Raw genomic sequence first — 14,024 nt, forward strand, 5'->3', positions numbered from 1 at the left:
AGGGATTTCACATTGGAAGGGAACGGGGATATGGCCGTAAAACCATTCATCTACTGGACAATGAAAAGTAGGGTTCCTTCCAGGCATCACCAACCCCTCTCCATTCCCCTCTCCTAAAATGTCTGTTCTGGAAAGGATCTTAGGCTTGCAACCGGCTCCTGTTTCAAGGTCGGGGGGTGGGGGGGTGTGCATAGCCTAGTACTAGAAAGACCTGACTATGCCGCCCACTGGCTGAGTGGAGACGAGGACCTGGGCCTTTCTGGGTCCTGGGACAGGGTTCTCATGCATGCACCTGTCTGTGATGTCAAAGGATGTACTTTTTACTCCTTCCCTTAAGTATCAAAGCGTCTGACTCTGGAGTCCTGGTGGGAAAGGCCGCAATGGAGGAGGATGGTGTTGGGCTGGTGCCCTCCCGGGGCTGAGGAGGCTCTGGGGGTTGTTCTCCAGCAGTCATGGCTGTGTGGGCAGATGCTGGGGCGAATGTCCTGCAGGGAAGGCTGCGTTAGGGGGTGCCAGGCAGGAGGTGGGGCAGGGGACGGGCAGGAAGGAGGTATTCAGGTGTCCTGGAGGAAGTGCAGGCAAAACAAACAAAAAGCATTTAATTTTTTTTTTCCCTTTAAAAAAATTTTTTTATTACTTTTTTAAAAATTAGCACTTATTACTATTATACTTTGAGCTGCTGAAACATTTCTTGATATTTTAAGTTTGTGCTTCATAGAGATATCTATTACTTCGAAATTAACTAGTTCACATATTTTCTAGCTTATAATGATTCCAACTTGCTGGGTCCTCTCGGTCATTGGGATTGACTTTGTAGAATTTATCAGTTCTTGATTTTCTCTCGTCAGTGTTTCTCTACATTCTTCAATTAATTCTTCAATTTGCTCCTCAAAAACATCTTAGGAGCCATCACCACCTACTCATCTAGTGTTTCATATCTTTGCCAATAGCCCAGAAATACTGAAAAATCATCACACATTTTTTCTTTACGTCTAACTATATAAATACCCCTCTTTGTCTCTAGTAATGAAAAAGCATTTAATTTTTGAAATTTTAAGAGTATTTGCTTACGAAATGGATTGGGTACTAAGTTCCCATTTCATTGACTTGGCCATCTTCCCTGGGTCCTGACTTCTGTTTAAAAGTAGCTAAGAACGGCTTCCGTTCTTTGAGTAGTTAGCATACGCTGAGCACAGTGCTAAGCTGTTTCCGTAAGTCGTGTATCCAGAAATGACCGTGTAAGGTGGGCCCTTATTTCCCCAGGTCTACAGATGACGCAGCTTGGCCCTGGACTGAGTGACAAACTTGCTTGAGGTCCCCAGCTGGGATGCCACCCTGGGCAGCCTGCCCTTTTCCACTCTGTCTTCCCTTCAATCCAGTGTCTCCCCAGAATCCACTCTGATCTTCTGCTGTACATTGGAGGACGTCACTGCCCAACCAAGGACAGGAGACGGGATGGCTTAGGGTTAGGGGCACCTGCCCCCAAGGTCGCAGACTGTCCCAGCTTAGAGTCAGGATGCTAAGACTACCCAGCGGTCCAGCCAGCCTCAGCAGCCATCCAGTGAAAGTAACAGGCCGCCAGGCCTCAGACGCTGTGCCCCTGCCTCTTGCCCTTCTCCCCCTTCTTTGCCAGGTTGGGAGGCTGAGGGGCATGGAGGTGGGGTGGCAGCAGCTGTAAGGGCTTAAGCTTCAGAGAGTACACGGGAGCAGGAGCACCAGGAGAGACATGGGTCGGGGCAGCGAGGTCTGCCGCTCCCTTCCTCCCTCTCCAGCTGAAGTCGGGGCCGCCAGGTGCATCTGGGTCCCCTCTGGGGTCCGACTTCCCTACACTCCATTCCACCCGGCTCTGGACACCGATGTCACCTCAACTCTCATGCTTCTGTTTCCTTTCTAGGCTGATAAGAAGGACCCCCAAGGCAATGGCACTGTGGCTGGGTTTGAACTGCTGCTTCAGAAACAGCTGAAGGGCAAACAGATGCAGAAGGAAATGTCCGAATTCATCCGGGAAAGGTAAGGCCCAGGCCCTCCCAGCTCGGGGACTGGCGACAGCGCCCACCTAGACCCTGTAGCCAGAGGGCAGTGAGCACTGGGCTTGGTTAGCGCTAGGGGGAGCCTCATGGCCCTTGGGACAGATCTGGCCAGCAAATGTGTTGCTTTGGCCTGTGTTGTGTTTTTAAATATTTGAGCCAACCTTTTTTTTTTTAAACTGGCAGGTTTTACATTAAAATCTGGATATCTAGCATCACTTGAGAAAGCAGAAAGTCTGGCAGTGGCTCCGCATCCCTCCCTCATGCAACAATTGGCTGGAGCTGAGTAGCAGCTGCCCTTGTAGAGGGAGCGTCTGTTTCCAGTTTGCCACAGTCCCCACCACTCCCTGCTGTGTCCCCCACACAGACTGCTTGGCTCCTTTGCTTACCTACATGGCCCTCATTTGAAGCACTGGTATCATAATGAAAAAGGAGACTGCTACCTTTCAGTCCATCTTTGAGCCAGAACTGTGTCCTGGGCCTGGGCATGCAGAAACCACCCACCCTCCCATCCCTGCCTGCAGGGAGATTGGTGTAATGCGAGAGTCAGAGGGGGTCGTCATGATACGCGCAGGGATTATAATAGTGGTTTGTCTGAACAGAGATGAGAAAACAGTAAATCGATCCCGATGGAAACAGGAGAAGCTACAAAGAGAATTCCCTTCTCCGTCTTCTTCCTTCTCCAGTCTCTCCGAGTTCTGGGCATGTGAAGCACACTCACATCCCACATGCTGTGCACCCCCCACATGTACACACACGCACACACAGCTTCCCAGCCGGGCTGTCCAGAGCACACTGGAAATATTTATAGTAAATGGCTATATATTTTTAAAATATTTCTTTTTTAATTATAACAATAATCAAGTAATAATTCTTGGCATCTTAAAGCACCGCTTTTGTTTAGGAGGCCCGTTTCCTATGTGTATAATCAGATCTTTATTTTATGACCCATTAAACTGGCGGGAAATTGAGAGGTTGCGTAGCTCAGGTGCGAGAAACTGTCATTAAAACAGGAGACTAGGAAAATGGTGGTTAAAGCCGAAGACTGAACACACTTGTGGGTTCTCTGTTCACGGAAACGTTATGTGGGAATCTGCCACCTGAGGACGCTGGTCTTCCCTGGGCAGTGTGGACGCCTGTAGCTTCTCTCCATCTCCCGGGATCTTGCAGGGAGGGCCGCACAGGGTGGGGAGCGTGCTGGGCCGGGGCATGTCCGGGGTTTGCCGTGGCATCAGCCTGGGCGAGTTGGAGGTGGGGGTGATGCAGGGCTGGCTCTGGAGGTGATGCTTAGGAGCAGATGATGTGTGCCTGGAGCATGCAGCTGGCGATGAGGAGCCTTTGGAGGTTTGAAGCTAAGAGTGTGACCTGGTTAGATTGCTTTCTGGAGAGATCTCTTGGCCACAGTCTGGAGGCTGCAGGCTGGCCGTCCGTGTCATCCTGGGGAGGGCGGCACTGAAGGCAGAGTGAGTGGAGAGGAAGCCACAGAGGCAGGAGAGAGACGGGCGAGGACCTGGGGATGGGCCAGGGGGTGGTGAGAGCACAGCAGTGAACGGACACCAAGACTATGGGTGTCACCACGCCACACCATGAACTAGCGATTCCTCAGAATGCTGTGGAGGACTTGGCCTGGCTGCCTTCTCTCCATCAGTGCACCCTTTGGTCCTCAGCTTCCGTGCGGACAGGAAGCAAATGCTGCAGCCCCGGGAGCATCGCTGGGGCCTTGCTGTTTGCCGAGTGATGGATCAGGGGTGCTCTGAGGCCCCAGCCCTCTGTCCAGCTGATGTTGTCACAAGGACAGCTCCTCTGTGTCCCACGGGGCCCAGAGGAAGGCTTAGACAGTGAACACTACCTTTGACAACACATTTAACACGTATGTGCCTGATAATACACAACACTTCCCAGAGAGCCGCCTGGAAACTGTGTCAGGGGTCTGCGTGCTGGAAGCGACATACAAGACCACGTTCTTCTCCCAGGAAATGGAATCAGCTGCCGCTGGGGGTGCTTCCTGGTTTCCATGGAAATACTTGTGCCCTGCAGGCTTGACAATTAGAGACATCGGGGGCTGGGAGACAGGAGGGAGAGGTTCTATTCATGCTTCCGAGGGGCTAACGCCACCTTGGAGGGTGTAAACCCAGAGCTCGGGAGCTGGAAGGGAGAGGGGACTCCTTGCATCCCTGTGGTCCATGCAAGTGACATTCATCACCTGCCCAGCACTGTGCTTGGAGCTGTGCAAATGACAGCGCCTCATCTTCACAACCTAGGAGACAGGTGGGACCATCCCATTTTCAAGTGAGGTGACGGAGTTTCAGACAATCTTGTTCATTCATTCAATCAACAGATATTTATTAAGCACCTCCTGTGTGTCAGGCGGACAGACAATAGCCACGTACTCTCAGGGCTTGTGGTCTAGTGGGTTCCTTTACAGAGTTAATAAATGGCAGGGCTGCACGTCAGACCCTCTCTCTAGCACTGGGGGGCTGACATGTTGGGTTCTCTCCTTTTGCAGGATAAAGATTGAAGAGGAATATGCGAAGAACTTAGCTAAGCTCTCTCAGAACTCCTTGGCTGCACAGGAGGAGGGGTGAGTGGGGAGGACAGTGATGGGGGCGGGGAGGAAGAGGGGACCTTCAGGAAAGCGGGTCCCTTTTCACCCGTCACTGCTCCTTGGCATGCTCCCGTTTGGCTGGGGAAGGCTCCAAAGGCCTGGCTCAAGATGGGCACCCATGACTTCAGACGTGGTCATCCGTGCTCAGGGTTGGCATGTCCACATTATCTTCTCTGGCAGATGCTGGAGTATGTCAGGACCCCCTCTGGCCTGTCCCCTGGTAGCTGGGCGTCAGCCCCCAGACGCCTGCCTCTGCTCCCCTTTCTCTGAGGGTGGACTGGCAGGAAACTGTGTGTGGGAAGGTTCTGCACCTGGCCCCTTGTCTAGAATTCTCTCCTGTGGGCCCGAGGCCCAGGCTCCCCTCCCTCTCCAGCTGTGACAGTCCAGACCTCCTTGGATGGGACCTGGGCTGGGGGAGGCTCAGCTTCCCTCCCAGCCACAGAAGGATCCCTAGTGGGAGGAAGACTGTGGCCCTCTCTGCTCCATCTGTTAACAAAGATTTCATCCTACTGGTGGGAATGCAAAATGGTGCAGCCACCGTGGAAAACACTTTGGCAATGCCTCAAAAAACTGAACATGGAATTATCATATGACCCAGCAATTCCACTGCTGGGTTTATACCCAAAGAATTGAAAACAGATTCAAACAAATACGTGTAGATGTGTGCTCATGGCAGCATGATTCACAGCAGTCAACAGGTGGAAACAACCCAAAAATCCATCACGGGATGAATGGATAAACAAGTTGTGGGATATACACATTGGAATACATGGATGTGTGATGGAATATTATTGAGCCCTAAAGAGGGATAGAGTATGCATAGAGTGGTGCCTTAAACAGCAGAAATTTAAGTTATCATAGTTCTGGAGGCTGGAAGTCCAAGATCAAGGTGCCAGCAGGGTTGGTGTCTGGTGAGAGCTCTCCTCTTGTGTTGCAGGCAGCCGTTTTCTTGCTGTGGCCTTTCCTCAGTGAGGAGAGAAAGTGAGCTCTTCGTGTCTCTTCTTATAAGGACACAAATCCTATCGGATCAGGGCCCCACCCTTAGGACCTCATTTAACCTTGCTTATTTCCCTAGAGGCCCCATCTCCAAATACAGCCACACTGGGCAGGGGGGCCTGTGTTAGGGCTTCACCCTGTGCATTTGGGGGCACACAAACATTCAGTCCATAACAGGTGATAAAAATGTTTCAGAACTAGATAGAGGTGATGGTTGCACAACATGGTGACTGTGCTAAATGCCACTGGATTGTTCTCGTTAAAATGGTTAATTTTATGTCATGTGAATTTCACCTCAATAATAAAAAGGAATAAAGATGCAGGAGGTTAGAGTTGAAAGGTCCCCCGAGGTCCTCCTTCGAGTCCAGCAGCCTCTGTTTGAATCCTTCCTCCCGGGGAACATGCGCCCGAGCAAGGAAGACCGTCTGTTGTGGGATGGTGGTAGTTGTCACAGAGCCGTGATGCTGAATGTGTCCAAACCTGCCAGCGTGGCTTGGAAGTCCTTCAGGGGGATGGGCTCTGCCACCTGGCTGTGGTTTGATGAAGGCCTCCGCATGGGCTCGCTGTGCAGCCAAGAGGCCCCCTCCGAATGGCTTTCACCCGCCCAGCTGGCCACAGGCACAGGCGGCCCTGCAGGGCCAGTGCGTCTTCCAGGGACGTAAATGAGGCTGGCTCTGGCCCCTTTCTGCCTGTGCACTGGGCCTGAGACGGGGCTGGAGGACGTGGGGGAGCCAGTTTCCGGGCTGCCGAGGGGGCTTTCCCGAGTGTCCCCGTGCCCTGCACCACTATGTCGCTCCAGAGCCTTCCGGCTTCCACCTCCTCGGCCTGGGCTGCTGCCAAGGACACTCCGTCCTGCCAGCACGCACGGGCATATCCTCCCAGCTGTACAAGTCAGGCCTCCACCAACACGCCGTGCACACAGGCACCTACAAACACGGGCAACCCAGCACATGCTCATGTACATGCATTGACGCCGCTCACCTGCCACACGGGCGCAAACACACACCCCATCTCCGCTATGTGGTCACACCCAATGCACCCTCCTTCCAGTAGGCACCATGGGGTGGGGGTTTGAGTATGTGGGCCCCCTCCTCACCATGTGCAGCGATGCTGCTTTGCATGTATGCACAGTTTGGACATTAGCCCAGTCCACCTCGAACCTTTCAAAGGGTAGTGCTGGAGCCTAGAGATTGGGCCCTATAGGGAGAACCTGATGGGGGCGCTTGAGCTGGCTTTTCCAACTTGAGCGCTGTGTTCAAAATAGATTCCGAAGGATATGTGCACACTGGTAATAGGTTATTTATTCTGCCTTCGGTTTTTCTCTCCTGTGTGGAAAGGAAATGGGATTTTGGCCTTTTCTGGTTGGTAATCGTGACAGTAACATCCATTTTGATTTCTGCATGCCTCAGGATGTGTATTGGAACAGAAATATATTTCTGGTCATATTTTCTTCATTAACCTCTTCTTAGATGAAAAATCTCTCTTCAAATGAGAGAATTTCTAAATTGCTTTTTTCTAAACAATTGCGAAGTGGCTCCAAGGGGCTGGAATCCTGGGGCAGGGGAGGTGCGCATGGGGGATGTCTTAGCTCGCACAGGCCCCTCTGAGTGGAGTGACGGTCTCCCCCTGTGGATGCCCCGCCTGGAGGTGGGGCTGAGGACACTGAGCATGCAACTGCTTTTTCCTCTCCTCCCAGGAGCCCTCAGATGACATTCTCAGTCACTGCAGCCGTCACTGGGCCAGTTCCTGGCCACATGTTCTGCTCACAGTAGGCTGACAAACTCAGCACCACCCAGGGCCTTTTTGGCTTCCGGGCTCTTGTTTGTACCTCGCACAGGTGTGTGTGTAGCTCAGCTGCAGGAGCAAACCCCTCTCCATGGCCCTTTAATCAAGTTCCCACTCCTCCTGGCGCTGCTTCTGTAAGCTCTGCGTAGTGTTGGCGTTCGCTTCAGATCTGTCATCCATCTTGGGATAATCTGTGTGCGTGGCAGGAGGGCAGGGCCCAGCTTCCTTTTTTCCCTGTGGGTGTACAGTGGGCTCCACACCATTTGTTGAAAAGACCATCCGTCCGCATTCAGATAATTGGCACCTTTGTTTCATATCAGTCACCCAGTCGCCCATCAGTCAACCACAAACTTACATCTGAGTGAGTCTGTTTCTGGACCTGGTATTCTGTCCCCGTGTCTCTGAGACCACCATGACCACCTCCACCCCCGCCTCCCCCCATCGTGGACTTCCTACCTGTCTGCCGAATCAGGAGGGCAGCCAGGCCACCCCGAGCTGCCCCTGCACAGCTCCCTGGAGCTCTGGCCCTTCAGGCCCAGACAAATGTCCCCAGCTTGGATTGCCCCTGTTCTCACTCCATCTCTTCCCTGGTGGGCTTCCCAGCCAGGATCACCCAAGGGGACCGTTGTTTGCTACCCGACCCCTAGATAAAACCAGTCAGTCATTTCCCATGAGCACTCCCCTCACCCTGAGCCAACACCACAACCAGACAGGCCTGGACTGTGGTCAGAGGGGACCCTCCTTTTCTGTTGGTGATTCTCAGTTGCTAGCTGCTCCGCACGACATCCGGAAGCCTCGCAGCGTGCTGTCTTTTCATCACCTTTGCCACTTGAGATTAATGAATTCTCTGGGGGAAGTGGCTTCTTGATGAAATTAAATCAACTGAACATCCAGCCTGGGCTTGTTGGCTGGGTGGAGAGGTCTCGAGCCAGGACACAGCAGTGTCATTTGGAAGGTTGGTGAGCTTAAAGAGTTGCAAATGATGGGGAATGTAGCACGGGGGCCTACATTCGAGTCTCGGGGACTTCAGGCGATTGTTCTGTTGGAAACACCTCCTTGGAGTGGAAAAGCTATTTAGCGAAGAGGACTCTGCCGTTCTCCAGGAGGCTGTAGGCTGCCCTGGGGCTCACGGTCCAGAATCAGTACTGGTGGGAGCCACGCTCCTGAGGATGGTGACAGAGAGCCTTCTCTGCTGTGTGGGCATCCCTAAGAGGTCCCGGGACTCAGGTGGCCCATCTTTGCCTTTCTTGGAAGTCAGACCACCGGAGGTTTGCCTACAGGCAGGGCCGTGTGGTACCTTCTGTCTGGGAAGGGCTTCTCCCCAAAAAGGCATCTGTTCTCCTTCCTTGATTTGCCAGCAGGTGTTTGCACGCCCCCGCTCCATCAGCAAACAACGAGGGGTGATGGGAAGGCCTGGGGACAGCGATGGGCCAGGTAGCAAGGCCCTCACTGCAACTGCACCCTGCCTTCCTCTCGCATCTCCCCCGGGTCTCTGGGTCTCCAGGTATTGCCCCAGCCACTTGACTGCTGCAGTCTGTTCTCCCACCTCCAGAGACCCTCAGCTCGGTTGGTGTGGCTCCTCTGGCCCCACAGGTGAAGCGTGGTAGCGACGTTTGTTTTGGGCCTGGGCCCGGGCCCTGCCTCATCCAAGTTCGCAGTCTCGGGTGTTAGATGCTTCCCCAGGCCTCGGGGTCGAGACCCACCGCCCCGCCTCAGGAAGGGCTGTGGGCTCCGCCCTCTGAGAGTCTCACAGTCTTCTTGGTGTTGCAGCTCCCTGGGAGAAGCGTGGGCGCAGGTGAAGAAGAGCCTTGCGGACGAGGCAGAAGTTCACCTCAAGTTCTCGGCCAAGGTGAGCCCTCGCTGCGCCTCTCTGGGCTGGTCTTGCCTCGCTCTGTGCCTCCGAGCGTTCGACAGCTCTCTTCAGAGCGTGGTGTCCGCCAGGTTCCCAAGTATAAGTTTTGAGAGTCGGGAAGGGGTACGTAATGGTGCGCCACTGGGTGGTATTTCCACCAAACCGAAACAAGAGCGTCGGTAACGAGAACTATCCACTGAAACGTGGATAGTAGGAACGTGCTGCTAGGAAGTGATGAGTGCCGAGTGTTTATTACCTTTGTTTTTAATATAATTTGCTAATTTTAAGTTTAGATCATTTAATGTTTAATACTGGCCGTCTTTAACAACCAGCTCACAGAATTCCTACAAATTGGGCATTTGGCTCTGCTGAGCCAGTGCGAGCTGCCCCAGCATAGCTCTGGGGAACCCAAGTGGTGAAACCCCACTGTCGCTTTGCTGGTCTTTCAAAGGGGCGTATTGGCGTTTTCTACTTCTTGGGGTCGAGAGACTAGACTGTGCCAAAGGGGAACTTTCTGGTTTTGTTTGTTGTTGTTACACAGTTCCAGACTGGGTAACTGGGCCTTCTTTCATTCAGTTCTGAAGACTCTAGCTCTGTGACCTTGAGGACAGTGATGTTTCTGTCCTGTTCACTCTGCCCTCAGTACCCAGGGTGGTGCCTGGTACACAGTAGACATTCAATTAATGTTTTCTCAAGTAGTGAATCAGCGAGGCCCTCTCATTATCTCCTCCTGACCCCCCCAGTCTTTTCAGTCCTACTTTCTCTCTGATTTCTCTTTGTTTCCAGGTGACCCTCTCTTTCCCACCCCCTGGCTTGTATCTCCATATTCCTTCTCAGGCTCTCCACTACTTTTCAGGGAAAAACTAAAGCAAGTGGCTGACTGAGATAATTCACACTAAAGTGTGCATGACTGGCTGGGCTACCCATTAGCATACTTCCCTTTTGAAGGAGGAGAGGCCCTTGAGAGTGGCACCATTCCCAGTGACCTTTGCCTACAGGGGTCCACACTCTTCCCTCTGCCCTCCCACCATCCCTAGTCAGACATGGCAGCCCAAGAGGACACTTGCACGAAGTGCATAAACTCTCTGAGCCCCCATTTTAAAATTGGGGGCACACTGCCTCCTTTACTTCTCGAAAGTAGCATCCACCCCTAAAGATGGCTGTTCCTTCCCAGGGCTCCCACATTCAGCACTCATGGGTCCTGTCTCTTTTCTGCTGTTTTCCCCACAGCACTTGTGCTTCTGGGCTTTGGGGTCCCCATGGGATGTGCACTGCTGGAGGGCAGGTCTCCCCTCCCCACCCCATGATGGTTCCCTGCACGTCGAGGGCAGAACGAATGACTCAGATGGCTGAGACATGTGACGCAGCTTTATAAAGAGCTGAGGTGGGAGGAAAAAGCAGTGCTGTTCCCAGCTGCCCGCTCCTAGAGAATGTTAGTGCCCCAAGAGTGATGTTGACACCTAGATGTGAGTGAGAATTCCTGGGCTGATGATGGCACATTAACCTCATACCCCAAGCGCTCCACAGGAAAATTGCCACTCAAGCCCTGGGAGAGAAGGGAGCTCTTTGCTGCCTTGCATACTAAGTAGCAAGTTATTTTTAAGCTGCAGGTCATGGGTGGTGTTCCGTCTAGGTCCCCCTTCTATCCCAGCCCCCCGCAGTGCCGTTCACCACGTGGCAGAAACCTCTATTGACGGGTGAAATGAAGCGGAAGGCTGCCGCTGTGCTGGGAGCCGGCTCCGGGAGCTTCTGAAAAGCCACCAGCTGGATCCTGGACTGCCTGGTGGCACTTACTCCCCATCAGTAGGACCCCGGTTCTCGACTCTTTACAGAGTACTCAGCAGGTGACAACACGCTCTCCGAGGCGCTGTGTCCCTTTTACTACGGCTCACTCGCACCACTGCTTCCAATGCGAGATGTTTGGGGTTTCTCCACAGCCGCCACTTCTCCTGTACCAGCTGGGCGTCCTACAATCTCATTCAATTCTGACGCTAACTACCTGGAGATAGTGTCAGATCCCACAGGTGAAGGGCTCAGCCCCCCAAGACTGCCCCCACTTCAGATGCCAGTTCCAAGTAGAGAGTCCCCAAGTTACCCACACTTCTGTCTGACTTGGCTGCAAGTCAGGGGTTCCGTGACCCACCCACTTCTCAGGTTTGATAATTTGCTAGAATGGCTCCCAGAACTCAGGGAAACAGCTAGGTTTACTGATTTATTATATATTCAAGGGCGTGATAAAGGCTACAGATGAACAGTCAGCTGAAGAGAAAGACAGGACGAATTCTGGAAGGATCCTGAGTCCAGAAGCTTCTGACCCCTTGGAGTTGGGGTGCACCATCCTCCTGGCACATGGATGTGTCACCAACCTGGGAGCTCTCTGAACCCCTAATTTACAGATTTTTATGGAGGTTTTATCAGGTAGACATAATCAATTATTAACTCAGTCTCCAGGCCCTCTGCCCTCCCCAGAGGTTGAGGGATGGGGCTGAAAGTTCCAAGCTTCTAATTGTGGCTTGGTCTTTCTGGTGACCAGCCCCTATCCTGAAGCCATCCAGGAGCCACCAGGAGTCACCTCATAAGAACAAAAGACGCTCCTAGCGCCTTTGTTGCTTAGGAGATTACAAAGGTTTTAGGAGCTCTCGCCAGGAGCTAAGGACAAAGACCAAAGTAGATATTTGTTATTATATCACAGCATACAGTGATGTTGGTGTTCTAGATAGTTGTGCACAGGATATAACTCATCTCTATTGATTTTATCAACCACCGTGCAAGACAGCATCTCCATTTCACAAATGAGAAGGAACAGAGAAGTCAAATCGCCGCCCATGTTCACACAGCATGTGGGTTCAGCTACTGAGGAAGCAAAGAAGACTGAGCGAATTGGAGACCTGGCCTCCAGACCTTTTCTCCGGGCAGACCAGCAGAGCACTCTGCCCTCCCTTCAGGGCTGCTGGGGTGGTGCAGGCTGGCCTTCCAAGAGCCCGGGACGTTTTAAGTCAGGTGACGACCAGACAGGGCTGACTTCACCATTCAGCTGATGAGAGGTGTATGAAGAATGTTCGCACAAGACTGACTTTTCTCTGAGAACCTGTGCTGCTTCCCACCTGTCAGGGTTGGTGGCCTCGGGCAGTCGTCCTGGCGGCCCAGTGGTTGAATGGCAAGTCCTTGAAAGCACAGAGGCTCCCAAGGATTTATTCGTCTTCCCTGGATAATATGGCTCCACATGCGCAAAACCCACTTGAACGCCTGCTCCAAAAGGCTCATTGAAATTCTACTCTGAATGTTCTGTGTCAGGGGCAAGAGCTCTTTAAAAAATGCAATTTTGTTATGGCAACCTTTCAAGCTTTTCTGGTCTACTAGCTCAAGCCATTGTTAATAGCATCGGGCCGTTAAAGAAATAAGATTGCTCTGTACAGAGAAAGTTAGACCTGCCTCCAGCTGAAGAGGGGAGACCAGAAGAGTTCCTTCTTATGGGGGAAAGTCTCATCGTGCAATAAGAGGCCATGCATCCAGTCAGAAGACTTGGGGGGGACAGTGGGAGTCAGGAGACTTGAGTTTCATGTCATCTGTCACTAAGAAGCTTTGTGACCTTGGGAAAGTCACTTAGCATCTCTGAGCTTCCATTTTTTCTGTGTGAAAGGAAGAGTTAGGACCGGATCAGTGACTTGAAACTCCTTTGTGACCCACAGTAATACATTTTATGTGGGCCCCCAGAGCACGAGCTATCCACACCCAGGTGTCCACCCACAGATACGTACACAGCCAAAACACACGTTTCACGAAACAGTACTTATCCTTCTGCCTGAAATGCACTCGTTCTGTTATTGTCTATCCATGCCCGGTCTCTTCTCTTCAAAAAGCTGGTCCTCACCCACTAAACTGGTTTCACAACTCTTAGCAGCAACCCACCGTTTAAAAAACACTGGAGCAGAGAGTCCCTGAGGTTCCTTCCAACTTGGGATTTCTCTCATCCTCTTCTGCTGTGTGCGGTGGAAGGAGGAGGCGGCTCAGGGAGCGGGAGTTCTGGAGAGGCTCCAACAGCCAGTCCCATCCAGGACGGGCCAGCTCGAGAGCTCAGGAGATCCAGCTTCTGGGAAGGACTTCTGACTCTCGGTTCAACAAAGATGCTTCAGAGTCAAGAATGAGTGTAAAAAGACACCGGCCAATGCTTTTGTAGGAAAAATTATCTCTCTTAAAAATATGTAGGAGCCGGCCCCGTGGCCGAGTGGTTAAGTTCATGAGCTCCACTTTGGCAGCCCAGGGTTCGCTGGTTCGGATCCTGGGCACAGACCTAAACACTGTTCATCAAGCTATGCTGGGGCTGCATCCCACATAGAAGAACTAGAATGATTGATAACTATCTACTGGGGCTTTGGGGAGAAAAAAGCAATTTTAAACATAGAGGGAGAATCCATGGGTCTTTGTCTATGGGATGGAGTCACGTCTGACAGCTAGTAGCATTATGTTTCCAGAATGTCATTTGGAATTTGGGGAAAGCATTTGGGTGCATTGGCAGGTTCTTGGGCTCTTCCCCAGACCACAGAGCCTGGGTCCAGGGCCCAGGAATCCTGGATGTTCAAAAGCCCCTCCAGGTCACTCCTGGGCACATGGAAGCCTGGAAATCACTGACTTTCCAGGCCCTCAGAGAGAGACCCCAGAGTTACTGAGTCAACAGGCTGAGTAACCCTCATAGACCCCCGAATCAGGCAGCTAAGTTATGCACGTCCTCCTCTTCCTCCTTCACCACCTCCCCTCCCCC

At 52.4% G+C, this 14,024-nt stretch overlaps 1 protein-coding gene across 11 annotated transcripts in view; it reads left to right on the forward strand.

Annotated features, from left to right (window-relative positions):
* GAS7 (growth arrest specific 7) overlaps positions 1-14,024 on the forward strand; it is a 218,192-nt gene that overhangs the window by 188,565 nt on the left and 15,603 nt on the right. For all 11 annotated transcript variants that reach the window (XM_046674952.1, XM_046674962.1, XM_046674957.1 and 8 more), the window contains exons 7-9: positions 1,895-2,010; positions 4,534-4,608; positions 9,184-9,262. In XM_046674952.1, the coding sequence (XP_046530908.1) occupies positions 1,895-2,010; positions 4,534-4,608; positions 9,184-9,262 (270 nt within the window). The remainder of the gene's footprint in view (positions 1-1,894; positions 2,011-4,533; positions 4,609-9,183; positions 9,263-14,024) is intronic.

Source organism: Equus quagga, chromosome 11, assembly GCF_021613505.1.
Source record: "Equus quagga isolate Etosha38 chromosome 11, UCLA_HA_Equagga_1.0, whole genome shotgun sequence".
NCBI classification, from domain to species: Eukaryota; Metazoa; Chordata; class Mammalia; order Perissodactyla; family Equidae; genus Equus; species Equus quagga.